Here is a 26,595-nt window from a genome sequence, read left to right as displayed (position 1 = left end):
GAGAATCCACCCGTCCCAGAAAACCACCTGAGGTAGGAATGGGAATGGGGCTGGCACCCCTCCGGGGAGGAGCCTCGACTTCCCCATCTGTTTAACGGGAATACGACTTCCAAGCGCCTTCCACAGAAGGGTCCATCCCCGGTCTTGTGGTGGGACTTTGGGCAAGTGCCACCTCGCTGGGCCTCCATTAGCCCATCTCAGCAGCGGCCCCTCATTCCTAAGTCAGACACAGATCCATCCGCTTGGCTGGGCTGGGTCTGGAGGGGTTTGGGGGCCATGCTAGAGGCCTGCATTTAGGACAGTCCTCAGCTGGTACAGGATAAGGTGAGGACAGGAGCCACCCTGGCTGGGTTCGAACAGCTGGACACTAGGATGGGCTGTCACACTGGGCTGGATTCCTGGCATCAGGAAGAACAGCCCTGGGCTTGGGGGTGGTGGGCCCGGGCTCTCTCCTTGGGGCGGGAGGCTGCTCTCAGTCTCCCTCACCCGGAATCTCCTCCACCTCCTCTGGCATGGCGTGGGTCCTACCGCCGGCCCTAGTTTGCTGTGTGGCCTTAGGCAAAGCCATGTCTTCTCTGGGCCTTGGGGCCCGCTTCCAGACCAGATCTCCCTGTGGCTCCTGAGGAAGCAGGCTGGGAAGGTGATACCTCCCAATGCAGAGATGCGAAACGGACGTGTGAGGGTCTCGGGTAGGGCTGCGATCACCACCCAGGGCTTGCGACCTCCGGGCTGGGGTGGGGTTCAAACGGCCAGAGGGGTGGGGATGCATTCTGGGCAAGCTTTCTGATGCTCGTCCCCGCCCCAGCCCACAGATCTCGGGAGGCAGTGGCCAGGACAGCCATGGCTCCGGCACGCAGGGTGGGCCTGCTGCTGTCCCTGCTGCTGCCTGTGGTCAGCGCCTCCATGCCGGGCACCGTGGTCAGACTCAACAGGGCCGTGCTGAGCTACGGTAAGAGGCGTGCTGCCGGGCTACCCCGTGTGACAGGGCGCGAGCATGGGCACGGTCCCAAGCGTGCCTGCGGATCTGTGAACTCAAAAGCCGCACGGGGACCTGGGTTTTATCTCCTGGGCCGCTGTGTCCCTGGCCCCCAGATAATGGCTGACGAAGTGCGGCTCGGCAAACACTTATTAAGTAAATGCCCGAGCGGGGGTACATGTCCTGTGTGCCACGCGTGTGCGCACGCACGGCTGTACTCGTGTGGCCCCGCGAGGTGGGCAAGGGTTGGTGTGGGTGTCTGCTTTTGCTCGTGCGTGTCTGCGTGCAAGCCTGAGAGTTCATGGAGATGCATATGCCCATGTGTGCGCTTGAGTGTCAGCACGTGTACTGACTTGTACGTGTGCAAGCGCCACGCACGTGCCTGGGTGTGAGCACACAGGTGTGGCTGCCAGGCCTGCACATGTACATGCGTGCGTGCAGGGTGGGCTGTAGGTGCACACACGTGTGCTGTGGGAAGGCACGTCTGGCACAGAACTGGAGCTGGAGCTCTGTGGGGTTCACAGGAAGAAGACCAGAGCTGCTCTGGGCCCCTCTCGGGCAAGGTCTCTATCCTACGACTCTGCCCGTCCTTCTAAGACCTGCTTCATCCCCCGAGGAGGGCACAATGAGAAGACGTAGGCCCAGGGAGGGACAAAAGCTACCTCCCAGTTGCCCCCGGGATCCCACCAGAGCTGGGTCAGGGGTGAGAAATCAGAAGCCATTTCTCCCAAGTCCAGACCAAACTCAGATTACAGCATGAGGCACTCAGGTCAGACAATAGAAGGGACTTTCAGTGGCCCAGGCCACGAAGCACGGAGGCAGCAGCGCCCCTGGCGCACACACAGCCTTCCGGGACCTTGTATCCGGGCAGATAGGCAGGCAGTGAAAGGGGTCAGTGACCCGTGTTAGTCTGTCACTGGGGCATGGAGACGTGCGTGGAAACTACAGGCAGGGACATGAGGCCTGTTGCCTTCTGCTGGCCATCATCGCTCTGCCTGTCCTGTGTGAGCCTCCTTTGTCCCCGAGAGCCATCCCAGGTGCACCTGCGTGTGCTCTTGGTGGAAATCCAGCAGGAGGCTCAGACCGCACACACCTCTTTCTTTTTTTTTTAAAATTTTTTTTTTTTTTAACGTTTATTTTATTTTTGGGACAGAGAGAGACAGAGCATGAATGGGGGAGGGGCAGAGAGAGAGGGAGACACAGAATCGGAAACAGGCTCCAGGCTCCGAGCCATCAGCCCAGAGCCTGACGCGGGGCTCGAACTCACGGACCGCGAGATCGTGACCTGGCTGAAGTCGGACGCTTAACCGACTACGCCACCCAGGCGCCCCCGCACACACCTCTTTCTAAGGTGGCGCTGGGTGGCTTCTTAACAGTGTCTCTCCAATCCCGTCTTGCAAACCTATGTCAGGCGAGCACTGTAGGTGGAGTCTAGGGGCCTGGGTGTGAGTCTTGGCTCAGCCACAGAAGGTCAGGCTGGAGAGGAGTATCGAGAACATAGAGGCCGCTGGCCTTCTGCTCCAGGTCTAAGAAAACCAAGGCCCAGAGGGGCGCAGTGGTTTCCTGGTTCCCGCAGTGAGTCTGAGTGAAGTCCAGGCCTCTGGACTCTTCATCTGGTGCTCCCTTCCAGCACCATTACCTCTCGTTTTCATCCCACTCATGTTGGATGGTTTAGTGAGCACCTCCCTCGCCTGGCCGCACAGGTGCATGAGGAAGCTCAAGGGCTTGGAGGCCAGACGCCTCAGCTGATCCAGCATCCCCTTGCCAGATGTCCTCACTCTCAGTAAACCGGGCACAATGTAGTACCTACGTCATAGAACTGTGAGGAGAGGCAAAGCCCTCAGAACAGTGCTGGGCACAAAAGAGGTGCTAGAGAAGTGACAGTCATTATTATTATACAAATAAATAGCAGTGAAAGCTAACATTTACTGTGCATTGAGGCTTTACAAGGACGCGGTGTGACAGGTACCTTTATAATCATTGCAAATTTATAGACAGGGAAACTGAGGCACAGAGCAGCCACAGTGGTGGTGAGTAGCAGAGCTGGGATTTGTACCCAGAATCTGAGGGACTCCAGAATCCTCAGCCTCTGGCCCCCCAAGGATAGCACCCCCACTCTCTGTCCCACTCTACTGGGAAATGTTCCTTCTGCTTGGGGACTTGGGGGAAGGCTCCAGAAGAGATGGGATTCGATCAGAGTCTTGCAGAAGGGCAAAGGATGTTCTTGTTTATGAGGAGTGGGGCAGACAAGATTTAGAAAGGCAGGGGGCACCCGGGTGGCTCAGTCAGTTGGGCGTCCGACTTCAGCTCAGGTCATGATCTCTCGGTCCGTGAGTTCGAGCCCCGCGTCGGGCTCTGTGCTGACAGCTCAGAGCCTGGAGCCTGCTTCGGATTCTGTGTCTCCCTCTCTCTCTCTCTGCCCCTCCCCCGCTCTCTGTCTCTGTCTCTCAAAACTAAATAAACATTTAAAAAAAAAAGATTTCGAAAAGCAGAAGGAAGAAGGGGAAAGGCATGCCTTGCAGGGCCTGGTGTGAGTAACACTCATGGGGACCCAACTGCATCCCCCACCCCCTCCCTGCCCGTGAGCAAGTGTAACACCCTTCCAGTCTCCAAGTCCCCTCTGTCCAAGATGTGGGGCAGGCGGTGGTGGGTGGTGCGGTCTTGCTCAGCAGCTCCCAAGGACAGTCTGACCTCACCTGCTCTGGCCCTGCAGTGTCTGAAATTGGGAAAGCCCCGCTCCAGCAGGCCCTGAACGTCACAGTCCCGTATTTCCTGGACTGGAATGGAGAGGTGCATCAGCCCACAAGGTGAGTGCTCCCACCTCCTGGGAAAAATGCTTTAGTCCACTAGATGAGTGCCCCACATATTGGGGAGTGCTCCCTACCAGCTCGAGGGGGGCTTCCCCCATCAGGTACGCCCACCCTTCAGGCGAGTGGTCACAAGATGATTGAGGAGCTGGGACCAAGGTGGAGACATGGGGGTGGGGGTGGTCCTGGGGCCTCTAAATTAGCAGATCTCTGCCCCCAGGAGCCAAGACTGTAGCTCCTGGGTCCCCAGGGCTGGCAAGACCCTTGGCTACTTCCTCCAAAAGCGAGACACTGAGTTGAGACACAAGTCTGAGCCTAAGTACCCCCACACGCCCTGTAATGAATAGAGACTCAAAGGCAGAGGTGGATGGGGGCCATCTCAAGCTCAGACACCCCCAGGGGCTGGGCCAACTGTCCCCATCCATGTGGGAACAGATTGACTATTGCCAGATCTCTGGATACCCAAGAGAAGTCATATATATATATATATATATATATATATATATATATATATATATTTAAAATCTATCAATTTTGGAGGTGCCTGGGTGGCTCAGTGGGTTAAGCATCTGACTTCAGCTCAGGTCATGATCTCACAGTCTGTGAGTTTGAGCCCCGCATCCGGCTCTGTGCTGACAGCTCAGAGCCTGGAGCCAGCTTCAGATTCTGTGTCTCCCTCTTTCTCTCTGCCCCTCCCCTGCTCATGCTCTGTCTCTTGCTCTCTCTCAAGAATAAACATTAAAAAAAATTTCATAAAAAAATCTCTCGATTTTGAATGATGGCAACTTACCAAAAAACACTTAGAACAGCTGGTGTGGAGGCCCGCAGTTTGAGACTCTTAGGGTAGGCCTGGGGCACTGCTCTTGGCTTACAGTGGAGAACTGAGAACGACATAAATACCCAAGAGTCAGGGATTCCTTAATGTTTTATAGTTGGCCACACGTGTCCTTGTTTGTAGAAGTGGGAAGCCAGCCAAGGCGGGGGTCAAGTGAAAAGAAGCAGGTTCTAGGTCAGCCTGTGTCCCAAAGAGAGTCACAGAAAGATGTCAGCTAAGTGCTAACAGTGAGACTGTTTGAGGGTGGAGTTTTGATGTGACTTTTAAAATTTATGTCATTTTGTATTGTCTGAATTCCCACCTCCAACTGTGCGAGGGAAAACATGACTCATTTAGGAAAAAAAGGAAAAGATAGCTAGAAAGTGCTTAGAGGGGGCACGTGGGTGGCTCAGTCAGTTAAGCGTCTGACTCTTGATTTCGGCTCAGATCATGACCTCACGGTTGTGAGATCAAGTCCCTGGATCAAGTCCCAGGCTCTGCACTGGGTGTGGAGGCTGCTTGGGATTCTCTCTCTCCCTCTCTCTGGCCCTGACCCCTTGCTCTCTCTCTCTCAAAAAAAAAAAAAAAGTGCTAGCAATCAGAATAGGCAGCTTTGAAGGGAATGAGTTTCCCATCCCTGGAGGGCTACAAGCCAAAGCTGTTGACTAGAATGCCATGGAGGGGAGTTTCTGCCTTCTGTGGAGCCCACCTTCCAAGACTTCCCCACTTCTGCCAGAAACCAAAATCTCTCCAAGACCCGAACAATCATCCCACTCACTTCTTGCCCAAGGCTGGGAATCCTCTCTGCATCCTTTCCCCACCAGCTGGTTGTCCAATAGTGACTTGCATGCCCCCTAGGGTGGAGAACTCACTACCTCTTCCTCATGCCATGGTTCCCACAGTCAGAAAGTCCTTCTTTATAACATCAGCAGCGTGGCTCAGAACACCCACCCCAGAGGTGATTCCAAAGTTTAATGAGGCCACCCCATCACCTCCACTCCCACCCTACAGGATCCAGACCTTGAACATCCGTGTGCCTCACTTCCACCTGAAATTCGTTGCTGACTTCGGGGTGCGATTGTTGGTAGCAGCCAATTTTACTTTCAAGGTCTTTCGGTGAGCGAATCTCCCTGGGGGCAGGGGTGGGCAGCAGGATTTTCAGGGAAGCTCCAAGGGGCAGTGTGAGGGGAGGGGAGTTAGCAAGTCCCAGAACCTGCACCCAAGCCTTCCACTTCCTGTCCAGTGCTCCTTCCCCACCCTCCAATTGGGGAGCGAGATGATGAGAGAATTTCTGAGAACCTGGACCCTGCTCAACAGCTGTGTCCCCGGGGAAGCCATTTCACTCCTGCAGCCCTCAGTTTCCTCCTCTGTGAAGTGGGATGAAACTCTGCAGCACGGCTGTGAGGGACACAGTGAACGGATCTGTTGCCGTAATTCAAATCACACCTCCTACAGGTGCTCGGTAGATGTAGCTATCAGAATTACCCCCGTGTCCCAGGCACTTTATGTGTGTTTGATTTCCAAACCATCAGCGTGGGCATCCAGAGGGATCTCTTATTTCAACCCCTCTGCGCTGACACGAACACCGTATGAGTGCTTGCTGTGGGCCAGGCTCCACGCAGGGTGTTTTCACATGGCCACCTCTTAGAAAGCTCAGCACAGCCCTGAGAGATAGGCACCGTCACGCGTATGTCCATTTCACAGAAGAGGAAACTGGGGCTCAGTATGGGGAGTGACTGGCCCAGGGTCTCGCAGTGAGAGGGTATGAGGAACCAGAGTTCAAGCCATCTGCAGCCATCTGCTGCAATGGCTGTGACCTTGAGTGGAGTGTGGAGGGCTCTGAGCCTGCCCCAGGCGGGGCCATCTCACACCTGCCTGCGTCAAGTGGAGGGCAGGCTCGGGCCGTGGGTGGGGGGGGTTTGTAGGGTAGGCTCTGCTGGGTGGTGCCGCTGGGGCTCAGGAATGGTGTCCCACAGAGTCCCAGAGCCCCTGGAGCTGATGCTGCCCGTGGTAGTGCTGGCCGATGCCCATGTGGCCCAGGGCTCCATCGGGACCCCCGTGGTCAGTATCTCTGCCTGCTTCCCGCTCTTCAGCAACGCCAATGTGTCCGATGGCAGTTCCAGGTGAGTGCCTGGTGAGGGCGGGGCTGCAGAGTCCCAGCTTCCCAGCCTGTGGTACCATTTCTCGAGTTTCCTGCTCAAGCTTTCACCCAATTGCCCCAAGGGGCTTAAGAGACCCCCAGTATCACACCTGTTTTATGGTTGAGGACACTGAGGCTCAGGGAGGGGAAGGGACTTGCCCAAGGCCACACGGCGAGGTCATGTCCCCTCTACTGCGCTCCCCCCCGACCCACAGCACATGACGATGCACAGCCATTACCATACTGCTCAGGGAGGACACTGGCCTAACGTGGCTCTTAGGGACCTCAGAGGTCTCTCCCTGCAGAGATGGGGATTCTGAGGCCCAGGGGGCTGGGACCCGTCAACCTCACTGTGAGTCAGGGCTGCATCTAAAGCTGACAGGGGCTCCCACCTCCAGAGCACCTGCTGTGTGCTGTGCAGGTTCTAAGCCCTTCACGACATCACAGTAGTCCTACCAGGAAGATGTAAGTATTCCCTTGTTTTATGAGAGAACAAATGGAGACCCAGAACAGTTAAGTAACTTGTCCGAGTAACACAGCTGGCAAACGGCGGAGTGCGTTCAAACCCCCGTAGCCTGACTCACCTCCTGCATGATGTCTACCTTCTCACATGTGAGCTGGGTGGGCATTTGGGACTGGCCTTTCTCCCCCCAGAGGGGGCTGGGCATAAGTCTGCCCATCTTGGGTCCCATGATCTCCACGTGTAACACATGACCCCTCGCCGTCCTCACGGGCAGGGGCTGCTCATGGAGAGGAAAGCCCAGAAGTTAAAGACATTAGAAACACAGCTGTCCTTCTCTGACCTCCCTTGAGGTGCAGTTCAGTGAGCTTGGGCTGAGGCTTGGATCAACATTTATGAATGGATAAAGAAGATATAGCACACACACACACACACACACACACACACACACTGGAATCTTACTCAGCCATAAAAAAGAAAGAAATCTTACCATTTGCAATGACACGGATGCAAAACAAAATGAGTCAGTCAGAGAAAGGCAAATACCATATGATTTTACTCATATGTAAAATTTAACAAACAAAACAAACCAGCAAAGGGAAAAAGAGAGAGAGTCAAAATAAGAAACAGACTCTTAACTAGAACACACTGATGGTTACTAGAGGGGAGGGGGCGTGGGGGGGAAACAGGTGATGGGGAGGAAGGAGTGCACCTGCCTTGAGGAGTGCGGGGTGATGTACGGAAGTGTCGAGTCACTAACTTATACACCTGAAACTAATATGACACTGTATGTTAACTATACTGGAATTTAAATAAAAACTTAAAGTAAAAAACCCCGAAGAACTATAGTCCTATGGATCCCCGCTGAGAAACAACTTAGACCCATCTCCCATTGTTCAGAGGGGAAACTGAGGCGCAGAATGAGGAAGGGACTCTCCTGGCTGTGTCACCGAGAACTGGAGCCTGAGCAGGAAGCACCCCCAGCTCCCTGGGCTCAGAGTGGCCATGAAGCCAGCGGGCCAAGGACGGGGCTGAGTCCGGCTTTCACGGCGTCTTCTCTGTCTCCCCCGAGCCTGACCTCATAATCACGTTTTGGCCACTTCCGAACCTCCAAGCCAGTGACCTCTTTTTTGAGGCTCAGTTTCCTCATCTGCGGGGACAATGGTGCCAGCACTGCGTCTGGCACATGGGAGTGAGGAGTGGGATTCACTGGCTCCCCTGGCTCAGGGGACACCCTTGTCTCTGAGACTGTGGGCCGGGAGAAACGGGCCGGAATGGGCGCCCCGGAGCTCAGGAGTGTTTTCTGTGACTCTCCCTCAGCGTGGCCCCGGGGCCGCTGGCCCTGGTGCAGAAGCACGTCAGAGCTGTCCTGCGGAACAAGGTAAATAGACCTCCTGCCAGATCTCCCCGGGGCCAGGCCATTGCTTCCCCGTGAAGGCGTGGTGCATGAATGGGGGACTGTAGGCATGGGGGCATTGGGACTGTCAGTGCTTTTTCTAAAATAGAAGGCCATGGGACTTCTCCAATTTTCCCACGAGGGCAGGAAAGAGGCTGAGGGGAAGGTCTGGGGCAGTGACAGAGAGGACGAAATAAGGGTGGATTTGGGGGCTGCGGGGAAGGGAGGCCCCTGCTCCTGGGCCAGCCCCAGTTCCATGCCGGAGGGTGGCGGGGAGGCAGTGCTATCAGGGGCCGTGGGGCTTATGAAAAAGACCAAAGGAAGGTGGACAAGAGCATGGGCACTGGAGCCAGGTGTGGCCTGGGCTTGAATCCTGGTCCCCTCCTTCCCGGCTGTGACACTCGGACAAGTCACCGAACCTCCCTCGGACCCCATTTCCACATGTGCAGCACAGAGAGTAAACCTCCCTCTCCGGCCAGGTAGGGTGGAGTTGAGCACATTAACATCTGTGAAGAGCTTAGAACAGTTTTGGCAGAGTGAGCGCTGTGATTCCTGTCGCTATTTCCACCCTTGTCATTGGTCAGAGACAGTGCCTCTGGAGCTAGGGTCGCACTGCCAAGGGCAGGCCGCTTCTCCACCTCTGCCCCTTCCCATGCCACCCCATCTCCTGATTTGGTTCCTACAACCCCAAATCAACCCACTCGGTGCCATCCCACACCCAACAGAGGCGGGCCCCAGTGTTCCCGTCTTGCAGATGGGAAGACTGAGGCCCAAGGGCTGAAGGCAGTACAGCCTGACCTGGCCCTCTCCTCTGCCACCTGGTCTCCCCTGGTCCAGCCCCAGCAGCTCTGTCTGGACCAGGCTGTGACCACCCTTGGCCTTGTGGTCTCTCCTTGCCCCACCTTCTATCACACTGACCCCGGCTTAATACATTTCTCTGGCTGCCCACTGTGCCCAGAACTCTGGACTTGCTCGCTGACCACTGCCTGCCCTCACCGTGTGCAGCACCCATCCCCCAGCTGGCCTCTGGGCCCCAGTGCAGCAGGCTCCTTGACCCGATTGTCTGGGCCCAGCTGTGGTCCCCTCCTGCTGTGTCCCACTGCCCCCGTTCTTTCCTCGACGCTCATGGGCCCCAACTTCGTTGAATCCTCAGTGCCCAGGAGAGGTGCTGGAAGATGCCCACTGGGTGGCCGAGGAAGGAAGGGATTCCAGACCTTGGTGGGCCAGAGGAGGCTTCCAGACTGGGACCCTAGACCCTCCCCGCCTCACCCCTCCAGCCCCAGTGCCATCCTAACCAGCCTCCGCCTCTGTCTTGCCACAGCTGTGCCTGAGTGTCTCCAACCTGGTGCAGGGCCTCAACGTCCACCTGGGCACTTTAATTGGTAAGAACTGGGGCCCAGGGGGAGGGTACTGGGGCCTCTGAGCCCCTTCTGGGGTCCCTAAGACCCTTCAAAGGGCCCCCCAGTCAGGGCTGACCTCTGGGAGATCAACCGTAGGATGACTGAACAATTATTGATGGACTTGGGGAATCTCCAAATTCTAGAGTCATGTCTTCGAATGTTTGCCGTGTGCGTGCAGGTGTGCACATGCGTGTGGGGGGGGGGGCGGGGGAGTACATTCAGTCTGCAGTTGCCTCCTCCCCTGCCTGGAGACCAGAGACCCCATTATCCCCTGGTTTTGTTCCCACATCTCCCACGTTCTTTGCCAGACTCTTTCCACTGGCAGTTTGGGGCTTAGTGTATTCTATTTCCCGCTGGACACCTTCTCCGGCAGGCTTCTCTGACTCAGCACGTGAACTCAAGCTCGCCTGCTCCCAAGTGCCCCTGCCCCCACTTGCCTTCTCAGCCGCCATCCACCCATCCAGAGGCGAGCCTCCCTCTCCTCTCCATCTTCCGTCTGGCTTGTCGGCCTCTGATTTTTCCAGGGGTCTTCATATGCAGGAGTACTGGAAGTATACTAGGAGCGAGGCCTGTGGGGGTAACCCCCCCGCCAAGCAGACCCTGAGACAAGCTGCTAGCCTATGTGGCCTGAATGGGGTGGGTTCTAGGGGTACTGGTTGGGGAGGGGTGCCTGTGGGAGGGGAAGGAAGGTGTATTCTTGAGCAGAGGCGCTATGGTGGGCAACTGGGGCTCATGCCACGGGGGGGGGGGCTCTTGGCGGCCGAGGCCAACGTGCCTGCATCCTGCCCGAGGGACAAGAGCTGGGGTGTTCATCTGCCAACACTGGTCACATCCCCACTGCCCCCCACGCCTGCCTCCGCTACCACGGCCGGGCTCCCAGGGCTCGGAGCCACAAGTGCATGGTCCACGTGGAAGCGTGGCTGCAGTAGTGACCTGAACAAGGCTGGGTCAGGACTTGCTCTTACGACACAAAGCTAAAAGCTGCGAAAGCAGGCAGGCCTCGTTTTGTTCCAGCGGTTGTTGATCCGCATTAATGACACGCTGGCCCTGGTGGGGCGCCTGTGCGGCTCAGTCGGTTAAGCGTCTGACTTTGGCTCAGCTCATGATCTCACGGCTCTGGGTTCGATCCCTGCATCAGGCTCTGTGCTGACAGCTCGGAGCGTGGAGCCTGCTTCGGATTCTGTGTCTCCCTCTCTCTCTGCCCCTCCCCCACTCTCTCTCTCTCTCTTAAAAGTAAATAAACATTAAAAAAAAAAAACCCACTCTGGCCATCACCTGCCCTGCCCTGGTGGGGTCAAAGAGTGCATCCTTTGTTGATCTGGGGGTTATATGTTCTCCCGAGCCTGAGCATAATCCAGGGCTCCCTCCGTTTTCCCGCAAACCTGTCTTAAAGATGCTCCTGTTGGAAGCACACCTTCCTCTATCTGAGCACTTTGCCCGGGATTCTAGTGCTTCCCCATGTCACCATCGCTGCCTCTGTAAAATCCAGAGGCGTTGACTGTCGGCAGATACGCCTTGCAATGGGAGTCAGGGCTTTACCTCTTAGCTGTCACGCGCGGCGTGGGACAGGTGTGCGGGGACAGGAGGCAGGGCGGCACGCTGGTGTCAGGCCAGGAGGGACGGCCGACAGGGTCCATGTTTATCTGTGGTGGGTTCTTCAGTGAAGACTTTCGTATCAGGGTAGCTTTGGCTTTCTTGGGCAAACGTTCAACAACAGTCCCGTGAGGCGGCCTCCGTCCCCCCAGTTTCTAGACGGGAAATTGGAGGCTCCGAGTCTAAAATCCTCAGCACGGTGCTAGAACCACCCATGAGCTGGCTCACGCTGGCTTTCTCCTCCGCACGTGTCCACCCACTGCTCTGCCCACACGTCATGGCCCGACTCACCGTCCCCGCAGGGAACAGTCCTTGATTTGGCCTCCTCCCCTCATTGCTGCAGCCCCCCCCCCCCATACTAACCTTAACAGGAGGCACCGAGACATCAAGGAAACTGGACCTGGAACCAAAGGACATGAAGTTAAATCCTGGCTTTGTTGCTCAAATGCTGTGTGGTCTCAGGAAGTCACTCCACCTCTCTGAGCCTGACGAGTTCAATCCAAACAAACGGGGCTCAAAATCCCTATTTCTCCCATGTGCTGCTATGGGACAGCACAGGGTAAGTGCCTGGCGGGCAGTAGGTTCAACAAACATTCGTCCCTCCCTTCTCCCTCGTGGAGTTAGTGCCATCAAGATGCTTGTGGCTGGGCTCATAGCAAAGACCAGCTCTTGCCCTTTTCTTTGAGGAATTAAAAAAAATCTGGTAAAGGAAATCTAAACGTCCAGCCCTAGGGGACTCTTTATACAAGTCACGTACACCTACGGCGTGGAGTGACAGGAGCCATTAAAAGGCATAGCTTAAAAGGGCATTTAGGGGCGCCTGGGTGGCGCAGTCGGTTGGGCGTCCGACTTCAGCCAGGTCACGATCTCGCGGTCCGGGAGTTCGAGCCCCGCGTCGGGCTCTGGGCTGATGGCTCAGAGCCTGGAGCCTGTTTCCGATTCTGTGTCTCCCTCTCTCTCTGCCCCTCCCCCGTTCATGCTCTGTCTCTCTGTGTCCCAAAAAAATAAATAAACGTTAAAAGGGCATTTAATCACCCAGCAGCATGCCTGGCAAAATACAGTATAATAAAAGCTAATATTTACTGTAGTATTATTAGCTCCGTTTTACAGATGGAGAAACTGAGGCAGCCTGCCTTGAGAGCTGTGCTCTTGACTAAGCTATAACGCCACCCTGTAAAGAAACCACAGAAGGACCCAAAGCCACACACGGCTTCAGTGCAGCTTTGCTGAGGGGAGGACAGATGGCAGGGAGTTAGTCTCTGCAGGAGAAAATACCGACAAAAATAAATTTGAGATTCTGGGCTATATTTTTTCCATCTTTCAAAAAAAAAAACCCTTCTGTATGTCCACAGTGCAGGATTTAAACATTTTTAATGTTTTTATTCATTTTGAAAACATACAGTAATTTTCTCTTTTAAGTGTCCAGTCCTCTGAGTTCTGACAAATGCATACAATTGTGTAACCACCTCCAAACTTGAGCTACAGAACACCTCGCCAGCCCCACAGATTCCTCTGGGCTGCCCCCCTCCACCCACCCCAATCTTCTGATGGCCACGGAGCTGTAGAAATGGAGTCATACTATATTGCTTTTACAAGCACAAGAAATTTCCAGAATACTGAGGAAACAAAATTAAATCCAGAGGAGACATTAGAAAATCAGACCAAAATCTGATGGACACACACACACACACACACACTTTGGTCATTCAGAGCCTTGGAGGACCTATTGCTAAAAGCTGGGTTTTCTTGACCGCAGGGTTGAGCCTTCACCTCCCACGCCGGCTAGCCTAGCCGTGTCCAGAGATGTGGCTCCCACGAGTGACTCACCCTTTGCAACCTTCCCAGTCACAATATTCTGAGCTTTGGGGGAATTTGCCTTATAGCAATTGGACTGTAATTGGAACAAAAGTTTCCCTGAGGGTCTCTTGGGGAGCAGCACTGCTCTGCTCCCACAGTGCATGGTCCCAGGGGCATGTGCCTTTGGACTTTCTGTAGGAGGCTGTGTGATCAGGTGGAGAGAGACAGACAGGTATACAGTCCTGGGCACAACTGAGCTCACCAAACTCTGTGTGTGTGTGTGTGTGTGTGTGTGTGTATATGTGTGTGTGTGTGTGCGTGTGTGTGTGTGTGTGTAAAACGGGCTCCTAACCTTACAGGCTCGTGGTAAAGATTGAATGGGACAGTGTAAGTCAAGTGTCCAGACCTTGACACATGTGAGCTCCGTTCTTTTTCTGCCGTCCCTTCTTGCTTTCTTCAGGGGGTATTTGTGCCTAGAGTGACCCTTCCCTTTCCTTCTGACTTGGGGTCTCTAGTCTTCCATTGATTCGGAAAGCGAGAAACCAAAACTGTTAGAATTGTGTGTAAAGTAAGAGTCCACAGGCTGTAAGTGGCTGAATCTTGGGTGCGTGCATTTTGTGACATAAGTTCACTTACTCAGAGACCTTTTTTTTTCTTACCTTCTCGGCTTCTTGGCCTGGGTAGTCAGATAATTGAGTTTTCTGGATAGAAGAGGCATTGGTAGGTAAGGCTAAGGATGCCATTTTTTCTTCTTCATCCCGCTTTCATTTAGGCCTCAATCCTGTGGGTCCAGAGTCCCAGATTCGCTACTCCATGATCAGTGTGCCCAACATCACTAAGGACTACATTTCCTTGGATATCAACGTAAGTGCCTTGTCAGCCCGGAGTCCTTGGGCTTGTTGCTTCTGGCATCTTTGGACTACAGGAGGGAGGAGGAGCTGGAATGGCCTTCCAGGCGGGAGCAAGGCATGCGGGCAAAGGTGTGAGGCTGGACAGCATGTGGCATATAGGTGGGTGGCATCTCAGAGCCCCAGGTTCTGTGATGGAGCCACCACCCGCTGAGGCCCCATTGCTTTTCTCCCTCTCACCACCCCCCAACCCCATAGGCCGTTCTCTTCCTACTGGGCAAGCCCATTGTCCTGCCCGTGGACGCCACCCCCTTTGTGCTGCCACTGCACGTGGGTGCCGATGGAACCATGGCAACCGTGGGTCTCTCCCGGGACCTGTTTGACTCTGTCCTCCTGCTGCTGCAGAAGGCTGGTGCCCTCAACCTGGACATCACAGGGCAGCTGGTGAGGGTCGGACCTGCTGCCCAGGGCACGTGGGACAGGCACGCCCGGTGGCCCAGCCTGGGGAGGCCCCGCAAAGGTCAAATCGTGGGTGGGGCAGCTCGAGATCTGGGGCCACGGGTTGGCTGTTGGAAAGGTTAAATGGGGGTTACGGGGAGGCAAAAGCTGGTCTCGCTTGGGGAGTGGCTGCCCTCAAACCTGTCGTGATGTGGGGACTGATTTCAGGAGTCGGGTGACAACCTACTCAACACATCTGTGCTGGGCCAGCTCATCCCCGAGGTTGGTGACATTTTCGGTCATTTCGGGGGCTGAGGCCCAGCTGGGACTGGAGTGGGGGAGTCTCTGGCTGTGGGGTCTCTGCTGGCTCATATGTGCCCCATGCGGGCTTCAGTGCCTGTCCTTGTAGCTGCACCTGCTCTATCTGAGGAGTGCCCCCAGCTCCTATGCTCTTTCCCTCCTATGCCCTCATCCGGGCACTGCCCTCTGCCCAGAAGGCCTTTTCTGCTTCCTTTTCTCTCATTCATCTTCAAGACCAAGCTCGGGGTTACCTCCTAGGGGAGGCCCCGACCCCTAGCCTGGTCCAGGAGCCTTCTCAAGCTCCCTCGGCCCCTGAATTCCTGTCCCTCCTGGCACAGATCACAAGGCTACCACCCCTTCAGGCGGGGCGTCCCTGAGGACGCCGGCCTGAGACCCAGTCACATCTGAGCAGAGACGGAGGGGTGAGGAGTGGAGAGTCCACCCAGCCTTTGCCCCTAGGTGCCCTCCTCCCTCTCTCCCTCCCCTCGTCCCCAGGTAGCCCGCTGGTTCCCCAAGCCCATGCCTGTGGCGCTCAAGGTGCAGCTGGGCGCCACGCCCGTGGTCACACTCCATACCCACAATGCCACGCTTCAGCTGCAGCCCTTCGTGGAGGTCCGGGCAGTGGCTTCCAACTCAGCTTTCCGGTCCCTCTTCTCCTTTGATATGGTGAGTGATGTGAGCTGGTGGGGCTGGCTGGGAGGGTGGTGACACCCAAGACCCCACTTCGGCACCACTTTCCTCACTTGCTCTGCTCTGTTCACACTGGGCTCCTTGCTGTTCTTTCACTATGCCATGACATTCCTGCCACAGGACCTTTGCATGTGCTGTCCCCTGTGCCCAGGACACTCTTCCCCTAGCTCTTGGCATGGCTGGCTTCTCCTCTTTCAGGTCTCAGCTTAAAAGTTGCAGCCCTTTTTTGGGGGCGTTTGAGTGGCTCAGTCAGTTAAACGTCCGACTTCAGCTCAGGTTGTAATCTCAAGGTCTGTGAGTTCAAGCCCCGCATCGGACTCTGTGCTGACAGTTCAGAGCCTGGAGCCTGTTTCAGATTCTGTGTCTTCCTCTCTCTCTGCCCCTCCCCTGCTCATGCTCTGTCTCTCTCTGTCTCAAAAATAAATAAAAACATTAAAAAATTTTTTCTTTTAACGTTTCAGCCCTTTTCAGGGCAGGCTTTTTGAACCACCCTGAGAAAGCTAGGCCCCACCAGCCCTCTCCATGCTCCCACTCTGCCTTCACAGCACCTGCCACTCTCTGCAAGGCCCTTGTCTGGTTACTTTGGTTATTGTTCACCTCCCCTGGCCTGTGAGAGTTCCCAAGGACAGAGACCTGGTCTGTCTCGTTCACACTGTGTTTGTCCCAGGGCTGTGTGCAGGGCCCGGCACCTCTGGGGGCTCCACAAACACCTGAATCAGTCAGGGAAGGGGTGGGAGCTGGTGGCCAACTGAGGACTCCCACGTGGCTCTGTGCTCTTTGACCTTGCTCTCCCCTCGTGCCAGGTTGTGAACCTGAGCCTCCAGCTCTCTGTGTCCAAGTTGAAGCTTCGGGGGACCACATCTGTGCTGGGGTAAGGAAGGCCTCTTGGATCCAGCAGCCTCAGTGTGTTCCTCTGTGCAATGGGCCTGCAGCCCCTTGTCACAGCGTCACCCATCAGTGTCGGGCAGGGGAGCCTGGAATGCAGCACGTGGTACACGGTGGGGGCGGGGCGGGGGGACTAGGCCCCAGCACTAACCCTCCTGCTTCTCTTCCAGGGATATCCAGCTCGCCGTGGCCTCTTCCAATGTGGGCTTTATTGATGTGAGTGTGGGGCTGGGGTCTCCAGAGACCCCCTTACTGGGTTGGGCAGGCCTTGAGCCGTGTGCTTGCACATGAGTGCACCTGTACGAACCACCGTGATCGAGCTTCCTCCTGGGGTGCCTGGGGACAGCGGCCAGTCTGTCTTGCCCAGGCTGTCTGTCGGCTGGTCAGTCGGTCCGTCAGCCTCGATTCTTCAGTGGGGCCCATCAGTTAGCCTGCCTGTCACTGCCTGGTGGTCGATGACCGGTCAGGCCAAGAATCACTGAGTCTGTCAGTAATCAGACAAGCCAGCGTTGGACAGGGTTGGCTGCTCCTTCAGTCATGTGCCGTGGCCGGGTCGTTAGCCACCACGCCGTCCTTTGCTGGCCGGCCTGTCAGTCAATACGGTCCATCAGTCTATCCACCATCAGTCCATCTGTCCATTGGTCAGCACCAATAAGGCAGCCGGTCCCCTGGCATCGGGCAGTCTGCTAGCCACCTGTTGGGCACACAGGGTCAGCCAGGTGCTGGTCTGTCTCCTCTCCCGAGAGCGGTTCCTGGGGGCCAGATGCTCAGAAAGCTGTCCTGACCCCAGGAGTAGCTGGGCTCTGCTTGGAGGCGGGACTGGGATGACCTGCCCTCCTCCCCACACCCATGCCTCTGCCATTTGTGTGCCTGTCTGTGTCTGTCGTCGTGTTCATGTGTGGCCCATCTGTCCATCTCTCTCGGCCCCTCACTGGAGCGGGCCAACGGCCTCCCCGACTACGTGGCTGTAGACAGATCAAGTGCACCCACTCATGGACGCTGTGTTCAAGAAGCCCCTGCTGGATCACCTCAACGGTGAGCCCCGCCCTCCACACCAGCAGACCCCTACGGTCCCCTGCTGACCCTCCTCTGCTCCAGGTTCCCTTCTAGCCCCCTACCCACCGCCAGGGCTCAGAGGTTATGAGGGTGGGCGTTTTTAAGTTTTTTTCCCCCTCCCTAAGCCTCAGGTGTCCCTTCTGTAAAATGGGTCTAATAATAATGGCTCCCACTCCCTGGCTGTCTGTGGGACTCAGTCACGAGGCATGTGAGGACTTCAGCACGGGGCCGTCTCCTGGTGGTGCTCCCTTGTGGCCCCCTGGCTGACCTGTTTCTCCTTCCCCTCTTGCAGCTCTCCTGGGCATGGGGATTGCCCTCCCCAACATGGTCAACCTCCACTACGTCGACCCTGAGGTCTTTGTCTACGAGGTGAGAGCCTTTGGATGTGACCACATGGGCTTCCTCCACCCTCAGGGGAAGGCTGGGCTCAGCGAGTCAGGGGTGCCTCCCACCCTTCTTTCCTGCCAGTATGAATAGTGGGGTCTCTGGGTCAGCCAGGCCTGGGATGTCCTCTCTTCCTGTCAAGACCATGCCATGAATCCTTGGCTGTAACGAGACGGAAAATTTCGGATGTTTAGAGACATTGGTACAAGGGTCCTCAACAAATATGCCAGGACACATTAGGGGACTCAGTTATCCCACAATCTATGCCCTGGGCTGGGGGCACAGCCTCTTTGGTGTCTGTGGAAGATGACACACGCAAGCTTCTTCTGGTTTTATACACAAACCTCCATAGGCTGGATGGGGGACAGGGGCTTCCAGACCCTTCTAAAATCACCTTCCCTGATGGGAAACTGTGGGCCCAGGGTGAAATTCCATCTTCACTGCCCAGGGTGAGACCTTACAACTTCGTGCCATGTCACCTGAGATATAAATGATAATATTCTTTCTATTCACTCATCAAGACGTACAAAGGACAGAAAGCTTAGCCAAGGTCCCTCAAGCCCAACATCTGTGTGTGTTATTCACATCTTCCGAGTGGGACCACTGATGTTTTCCCAGGGATGATGCCCATGTTGCTTTAGAACTATGGTCTGAAGGCACTTGGGTGACCCACTCCCCCACCCCCCAAAAAAGGAACAACTATCACATGTTGGAACTTGGGCTATTAGTGAAAATTTCCCGGAGACTCTCCTAGATAGGCAAGGTCAGTGGCTGACCCACCCGCCGGGGTGCTCACCAATCTAGCCAACTGGGTCCAAAGTCAAAGGTCTCTAGACCAGCACTGTCCAAAAACACGTTCTGTGAGGATGGAAATCTGCACTGTCCAACACGGTAGCCGCTCTCAGCCGCTGGGCACAAGTGGCTGTTGGACACTTGAAATGTGGCCAGCACAACTAAGAAGCTGAATTGTAAATTTCATGTAATTTTAATTGGCTTTAGTTTAATAATGGCTACTGCACCGGACCATGTATGAGCTATAGGTGGGCAGGGCCTGGGTCTGGCTTGTCTCCAGCACGTGGAACAGGGCTCGGCTTGCGGCAGAGGCTCAATGAAGATTTGTGGAAGGAATGACTGGATGACCGGCAGGCCCTGGGCACGGTTCTGCAATGCAGGGAGGGAGGATATAGGGAAGGCGTCTGGCTCTCCCGGGGAGACCCGGACGTGGAGAAGCTGGTCCCAACGGCATCCACAAGCACGCACTGAGCCCCAGCCCCATGCTGGGGGCTCTGCCCATGTGCCCTGGCTGCATCCTCGTTGTAGGCCTATAGAGTGGCCACTCCCAAGTGACAGCAGGAAGCTGAGTCCCAGAGAGGCGAAAGACGGCCCTCAGGATACCTGCAGCAAGAGTGGCAGAACATGAGCTCAAAGCCAGGCTGATGGGGCGGCTGGAGGTCCTACTGGCCCTCGTGTGGCCTGTGACCTGGCCCATGGTTTTCCTTGCCCTCCAGGGCTACGTCGTGATATCCAGCGGACTCCTATACCAGCGCTGAGGTGGGACCACCAGGGGAGCTGAGAGTGGGCCGGCTGCCTGCTTCAAGGTCTCTCTTGCCTCAAGCCACTTGGGAAACTGAGGCAAAGCCACATTTAGCCATCACCGACAAGCCAGATGATCCAGCCAGGCTGTTTAATCTCCACTGAGTGCCTGAGCTCCCCTCCCCCCTCCCCTCTCCCTCTTTCCCTCTCCCCCACCCTCCTTCCCTCCCCTCTTCCCCCGCCCTCCTCCATCCCTGTGAGCACAGACCATTTCTCCAGGCTGTACAGACCTGTCCCCTCTCGCATTAAACATTTTCTCGCTGCAACCTCCAGCCAGACCCAGTGAACTCTGTGCAAACCTGAGGCTAGTTGCCTACGTCCGATTCTTGGGTCCTGTTTGTCCCCGGAGCCACCAAAGCCACAGAAGAGGATGTGACCACATCTCTGCTGACTGTATCTATTGACTCCCTCACCTCCTTGCCCCGGGAAGCTCATATTTTGAAAGGGGACCCTGGAGAGCAGCACAGATGGCTGGCAGTTACCAATGTCATAGTGGCACTTTAAGCACTGTGTCCTCAGCTGGTGGCATTTCCCCTCTACAGTGTCAAGTCCCATCTTGTTCCTAGCACCTCAGAAGAGCCTCATGAGTCAGGCAGGCAGGCCGTGGGGTTTCATTTGCCAGATGCAGGGACTGAGGCCCAGCAAGGAGAGGAACATGGCAAGTCTCAGAGTGGGATGGTGGCAGACTTCTAGGAGAGGGCCCTTCCAGGACTCCAGGAATAAGATGTCCAGTGCCCTCTTCCATCACCAGAACCCCATCTGGGGTGTCCTTGGGTCACAAGCCTCAGGTGACAGGGAGTGCACTGCCTTCTTGGGCGGCGTCTCTGTCTTTGGCTTACCGGGACACAGGAAGGGTCCGTTGGAAGGAGGGGACTTGCCTCCTCCTGGGCCTGTGGCCTCAAGTGTGTCTAAGTCCTTTCCCTTTGAAAGCTCTTCAGACTCAGCGGCTCACGCACGACAAGATGGCCTAGGGAAGACCAAGGGACGCGAACCCTGGCAAGCCAAAGCCATGTGATTTTCTTCCCTTGATAAGCTAAGCTCTTAGCCAGACAGAGTGTTCCTTCCTGCCTAGATATACGGGATTCACATTCTGTTTATTTCTCTGCGGGAAAAGGCCTGAATTCCCACCAAGACCTTTGGTACAGTGTGACACTAACAGGTCACCCTCTAAGGGTTACAGGTTCATCCCGACTCGGTGTGACAGGCGGAGGGGCCTGGAGCGACCCCAGGGCCTGAGTGGTAGGGAGGGGCACGGGCAGCGCTGAGAAAAGGGAAGGCCCGACCCTGACATCCAACCTCGCGATTGTGCTCAGGACAGCACGGCTGTTATTTCATTTGCTTGCTTAGTGAATTCATTCATTAATCCTACTTTTATTTGGACTTAAAATGGGCCCAGTCCAGGGCTAGGTGATTTGGAATATGACAAAGGCAAAAATTTTAAGAATACAGACCCAACCAGGAGAGAAAGTTAATAGCTTAGAAAAGGATTGTAAGCTCGGTATATAGGGTCCATCTATTAAGTGGCCAGTCCAGTGATCCAACCTTCCTTCCTTCCTTCCTTCCTTCCTTCCTTCCTTCCTTCCATCCATCTGTCCATCCACATATCTACCCATTTATCCAATCAGCTTCCTCACCCAGATAGGCCTTTGTTTGTACCCATGATGTGCCTGGTTCTACAATAGATGCTCCTTCGAGAGGAGGGATGAGCACTGGGGAGGTGGCAGCTGCATGCAGACACATGTGGGTGCTTACAGAGGGAGTCCGGGCCCTGGCACGGGCAAGAGGCTTTCAGATCGGATGCACCAGAGGGGTGGGGTGGGGGGTGAGGTAAGCGGTCTGGTTTGTTTGGAAAGGGCTGCAGAGAGCCTGTCCCAGGCTGAGGCTGCAGGGTGGCAGAGGGGGTCACATTCTGGGCCAGCTGGACGGTCTCGCGGCCACACGACTAAGTGCAGGAAGCCCCTTCCTCTTGCACGCCCCTCCCCTGCCCGCAGCTGAGGGCACACTCACTCTAAAGGCGAAACGCTGAAACAAATCTGAGTGGGGGAGGGTGCATGCAGAGCAGTGGGACAGTCACTGCTGACACGTGGGGCAGAGAAGGCGAGCCTGCGCCCTCTCAGGTCTGGTCTGGCTCCTTCACGGGTCGCGTCCCCCCGCCCCCCCCACACACCTTGCACACACTTTCTCTCTGAGCCGTTGCTCTTCCTCCCCCTGGGACACCTGAATCTGAACCAGTTTGCCCCTGTCCACCAGCTCAAATGCAGTCTCCCCTGGCCACACCCAAACCCCTCCACCCTGGTGACTCTGACGTCCTTCAATTTCAGACCACTGTCGTTGGGGCCTGTGGCTTCCCTCACAGAGCCTAGCACGGCAGGTGCATATAAATGTGTGGTTAGTGAGCTGCTGACCGTTGCGTATGCTTGGTCCGGGCTTGCCCCAGCCCCCAGCCCCAAGAAGCCGCGTGGAGACCAAGCCCCATAGGTAAATGGGGGAGCCACCTTTGTTGTGTCCCCAAAGCATCTCCAGGAAGGGGAAAGATGGCACCGAACTTCAGAACCAGCCCAGTCTTCTGTGTCAGAGACGTAGGGGGAGCAGGGGGGCTGGGAGGATTCCCTGGAGGAAGCAGGCTGAATTTGGAGCAGTGGTGGGCGGGTGTTATAGGGGACCAGGCAGGGCGATCCTGGGGTGTGTGGAAGGGAGGTCAGACGGGCAGGCGGGAGCCTTCTTGGGTGTGCCTTGGAAGGTCTTGGCCTGGGATCTGGAGTCCCTTGGATCCAGATTTAACTCCTGGTTGTGCCATCACTTGCTGTATGACCTTGAGCCTCAGTTTCTCCATCTGTAAAATGGAGAAAATTGCCAAAGTGCTCGTCTCATAGGGTGGTCCTAAGGTTTAAATGCTCTAGTGCAGATCAAACACTTAGCAGGATGCCTGGCGCAGGTCATGGCGCAGTAAACGGCCCTCTTATTGCTTTTATTATTGGCTGAATGAAAGCTGGGTCAGAGCGGCTTTGAGAGGTCCAGCCACAAGCTTGCTGGACCAGTATTCCCCGCGGGAACCCTGAAGCCACATGGCGACCCAGAGCCCCAGGAAAAACTCTCTGCTTCCTTACAATAATTTCATTTTTAGGGAGCTTGCCTCCTACCTGGCCATTGGAAGTCAGTTAGGACCAGTTTACTTTGAACTTGGGGGGACAGGGGATGACATGAAGGTCCTTTTCCCTCTCGGAAAGCGTATTGTTATTCTTCTCACAATTATAGAGAGGATAAAACAGCAGCCAAGGCCACACTGCGGGGACAGTGGCTGGGGCTGGGGCCCAGATCGCTGACACTAGGCAGGGGGCTTCTCCAGCCTTCCCACTCTCCCCACAGTACCTGGGATGGCCCTAGGGGGAGGCAAGGAAAGCCAGGTGACCTGAGGTACACCAGGGCGGATTTGCACTGCAGGGGGAGGGCGGGTGAGGCTTGTCTGTCCCTCTGTCTGTTGGGGGTGGATCAGCAGGGATAAAATGATGCTATCTGTAGACTGACTCCTCCAGCTCAGGGCTCGGATCAGGGTGAAGCCTGGCTGGGCCGGCCCAGGCCCTTCTCTCCTCCTGTCCCAACCTGGCTTCAGTCCTGCTGACCTCGGGCAGGCCCTTGCCCCCTCTGGCCTCAGTGGCCCCATGTGCACATTGGGCACAGCAGCGTCCTCCAACGTTCAGACCTATGGGCTCCCTGTGGGTAGATGAGGAAAACCTCAGGCCTCCAGCAGCCCCCTGCGACTCTCCCTCACCCTCGAGGGGCCCCCAGCCAGGCCCCCTGAGGGCCTCATGGTAAGCACACCAGAGGCTGGACACCCAAGGTCTGGGTTCCGGCCCCAGCTCCGTGGCCAGCCTGCGTGTGGCCCTGGGATCACTCTACCTTCGTTGTCCTCTAGGTTTGGAGCTCGAGAGAAGCTCACCTGGTATTTGCCAGCTCCTGGCATTTCCTCCAGGAGGGTCCCTCTGATGATACCCCACTGGGCCATTAGCTCCCGGTGCCCTGTATGAGTCTCAGATGCTCGAGGCAATGCTGACCAGGCCTTTGCATCGCCGGCACCTGCCTGAGACACCCGTCCACTGCCTTGAAGAGCTGGCTTTGCTCACCCTTCAGGCATCAGCTCCAACACCCTCTGCCCCAGGAATCTTTGGCTCTAATGTCAAGCCCTTTCTTCCCTTCCTATCCCATCCCCCTGGTTCAGTGGCTTCCACCACCCTTACCTCCCCAGGAATGACCTGGCTCTATGATTATTCATTTGTCACATGCCCGTCTCCCACTGCAGGCTCCAGGAGGAGCCCCAACACCCTGTTCACTGCAGCACCCCTAGTAGGCCTGGCACACAGTAGGTTCTCAATCAATGTGGAAGAAACAGATGAGTGCCCACTATGTGTCCAGCCTGGTGGGAGGTGCTGAGTCCAGGGGAGGGGGCAGCATGAGCCCTGTGGCCTGCTAAGGCAACCGCATCCCCTCCCCAGTGCCCACCCTCATGCAGCCACCCAGGCTCCCCAGCCACTCTCCTCCTCTGTGCTATTTACATTGGAACGGACTGAAGCATCACGTGAACATCAGGGCTCTGTTCTTTGGACCTCTAGATAATTATCTGGGCCTTATTAAGCCCTTAATTATCCAAACAGCTAATCAGGCTCCTGAATATAAGGACTTTCTCGCTCCTGGGTCAGGAGGCAGAGGTCGGTCATCTGCAGGATATCCTTGGGCTCAGCAAGGTAAGGACAGGCCCCACCTGTGGAGCTCTCCCCAGAGAATGTCTTTTACAGTTGAGAACACTGGGGCCCAGAGACGGGAAGGGGCTTGCCTGAGATCACACAGCAAGGGCTTGGATCTATGTCCTGACGGCTACCCAGTGCTCCCCACCTAACAGGAAGCCACTGGACATTGAAATCTTCAGATGCTGCAGGACTTAGGCAAGATCAAGGAGACAGAAGACCTGAGGGGCCTCCCTGGGCTCCATCTGAAGCTGAGGGAAGACCATGGAGGTCCTTCTTTGCAGGAACTCACAACTGAGCTGGGACAACAGTGGCAGGGAGCAGGCAGCTAGGCATTTGTCAGGCAAAGAGAGGGAGGAAGGGACTTCAGGTGGAGGAAAATGTGTGAGCAAAGGATGGGGTGGGGGCAGCAGGGAACGCTCATCTTGGGGGGGATGGATTAAGAATACAATCAAGTTCAAGCTGTGATCTTTGAAACTGAGGGTGGTTGGGGATGGAGGGGAGGCTTCCCGGCGGAGGAGGCAAAGACTGAAACTAAGACTTGATGGACAGGCGGGCTGTGGATGGGTGGGGGGAGGGCATTCTAAGAGGATGGAACAGCTCAGGCAAAAGTCAAGCAAAGTCAGAAACAAAACCCTGGCATTGGCCGTTTGTCCTAGAAATACCTGCGCGACGTTTTTACCCCAAGGGCAAAAAAATCCTGCCCGAGTAGCCTTACTGCCTGGCAATAGGTCTGGCCTGGGAATGTGGAGACTGAGGTGGTGCTTTCTTGGGGCTCAGTCTCCCCAGCTGGGAGCCGGGGCTGGGGCTGGAGGAGACCTTCACCAAGCCCCTACCAGCTCTGACACCCTGACACCAAACTTCATAGTTCCCGTGGGGATGATTTTCAAAGACACTTGGCACTGGGCATGCATGTACCCGGCACATGCCCGTGGCACACGAGTGTGTGTGTCCATAGAGGTCAAGGAAACACCAAGAGTGATTATATTCAAGCCCAGATAGAGCTTTACAAATTGAATGGGATGAGAGAGAAGTAGATCACACTTTCATTTAGCAAATATTGTGATCATAGGCCTGAATGGTCTCCCTGGGGCGGTCATTGTTGTTGTTGTTGTTGTTGTTGTTGTTTTACTGTTTATTTATTTTGAGAGAGAGAGAGAGAGAGCATGCACGAGAGAGTGGGGGAGGGGCAGGGAGAGAGGAAGAGAGAGAATCCCAAGCAGGCTCCACACTGTCAGTACAGTGGGGCTCGAACTCACGAACTCTGAGATCAGGACCTGAGTGGAGGTCAAGAGTTGGATGCCCAACCGACGGAGCCGCCCAGGTGCCCCTCCCTGGCTTTAAAAAAAAAAAAAATTTTTTTTTAACGTTTATTTATTTTTGAGACAGAGAGAGACAGAGCATGAACAGGGGAGGGGCAGAGAGAGAGGGAGACACAGAATCTGAAACAGGCTCCAGGCTCTGGGCTGTCAGCACAGAGCCCGACGTGGGGCTCGAACTCACGGACTGCGAGATCATGACCTGAGCCGAAGTTGGACGCTTAACCGACTGAGCCACCCAGGTGCCCCACCTCCCTGGCTTTTTTTTTTTTTTTTAATTTTTTTTTTCAACATTTATTTATTTTTGGGACAGAGAGAGACAGAGCATGACCGGGGGAGGGGCAGAGAGAGAGGGAGACACAGAATCGGAAACAGGCTCCAGGCTCCGAGCCATCAGCCCAGAGCCTGACGCGGGGCTCGAACTCACAGACCGCGAGATCGTGACCTGGCTGAAGTCGGACGCTTAACCGACTACGCCACCCAGGCGCCCTCTCCCTGGCTTTTTAAAAGCTGCCTGCTTCTCATCCTTCAGATCTCAGCCTAAATATCTCCTCAGAGTCCTTCCCTGAGCACCCCACCCCATGCCCCGTGCGCACGCACATACACAACTCATGCATTTTATCCCATTCTATCACTTCTCTTTAAGATTCAGGAGGAGCAGGACTCTCTCTGTCACGTGTACCTTGTAGCCTGGCCTGCCTGGCACATAGTAGGCACTCAATAAATGTGAGGCAAATGAATGAACGCAGGTATGGGCTCGGACTGGGGAGGCGGCCCCGGTAGGCGCCCCTCTCTCTGGATCCGCGCAGCCCTCAGTGGCCGAGCCTGCTGTTAGGAGTCCAACTAGAGCTCCCCGTCTCTGGGTGACACGGGCCAGGCCCTGCGGTCCCTTCTGGATTCTTTTCAGCCACAGCTCAAACCTGAAATAAACACTTGGCCTCTGCTTGGGAGCATTTCGGG

The 26,595-nt window shown here is 55.7% G+C and overlaps 1 protein-coding gene across 1 annotated transcript; it reads left to right on the top strand.

Moving 5' to 3' along the window:
- Window positions 1-840: 840 nt before the first annotated feature.
- Window positions 841-19,534, top strand: BPIFB2 (BPI fold containing family B member 2). Its single transcript, XM_047069151.1, has 15 exons — window positions 841-949; window positions 3,690-3,783; window positions 5,609-5,713; window positions 6,574-6,720; window positions 8,518-8,578; window positions 9,915-9,975; window positions 14,156-14,247; window positions 14,490-14,675; window positions 14,898-14,951; window positions 15,465-15,635; window positions 16,463-16,530; window positions 16,715-16,760; window positions 17,516-17,579; window positions 17,893-17,969; window positions 19,493-19,534. The coding sequence occupies exons 1-15, from the start codon at window positions 841-843 to the stop codon at window positions 19,532-19,534; spliced, it is 1,377 nt and encodes a 458-aa protein (XP_046925107.1).
- Window positions 19,535-26,595: the final 7,061 nt, after the last annotated feature.

Source organism: Lynx rufus, unplaced genomic scaffold (assembly GCF_022079265.1).
Source record: "Lynx rufus isolate CCGP_SWC_20201006 ecotype Redwood Valley unplaced genomic scaffold, mLynRuf1.p SCAF_8, whole genome shotgun sequence".
Taxonomy (NCBI): Eukaryota; Metazoa; Chordata; class Mammalia; order Carnivora; family Felidae; genus Lynx; species Lynx rufus.
Note: the sequence above shows the minus strand (reverse complement) of the source record. Positions and strands in the feature narration are given on the sequence as shown.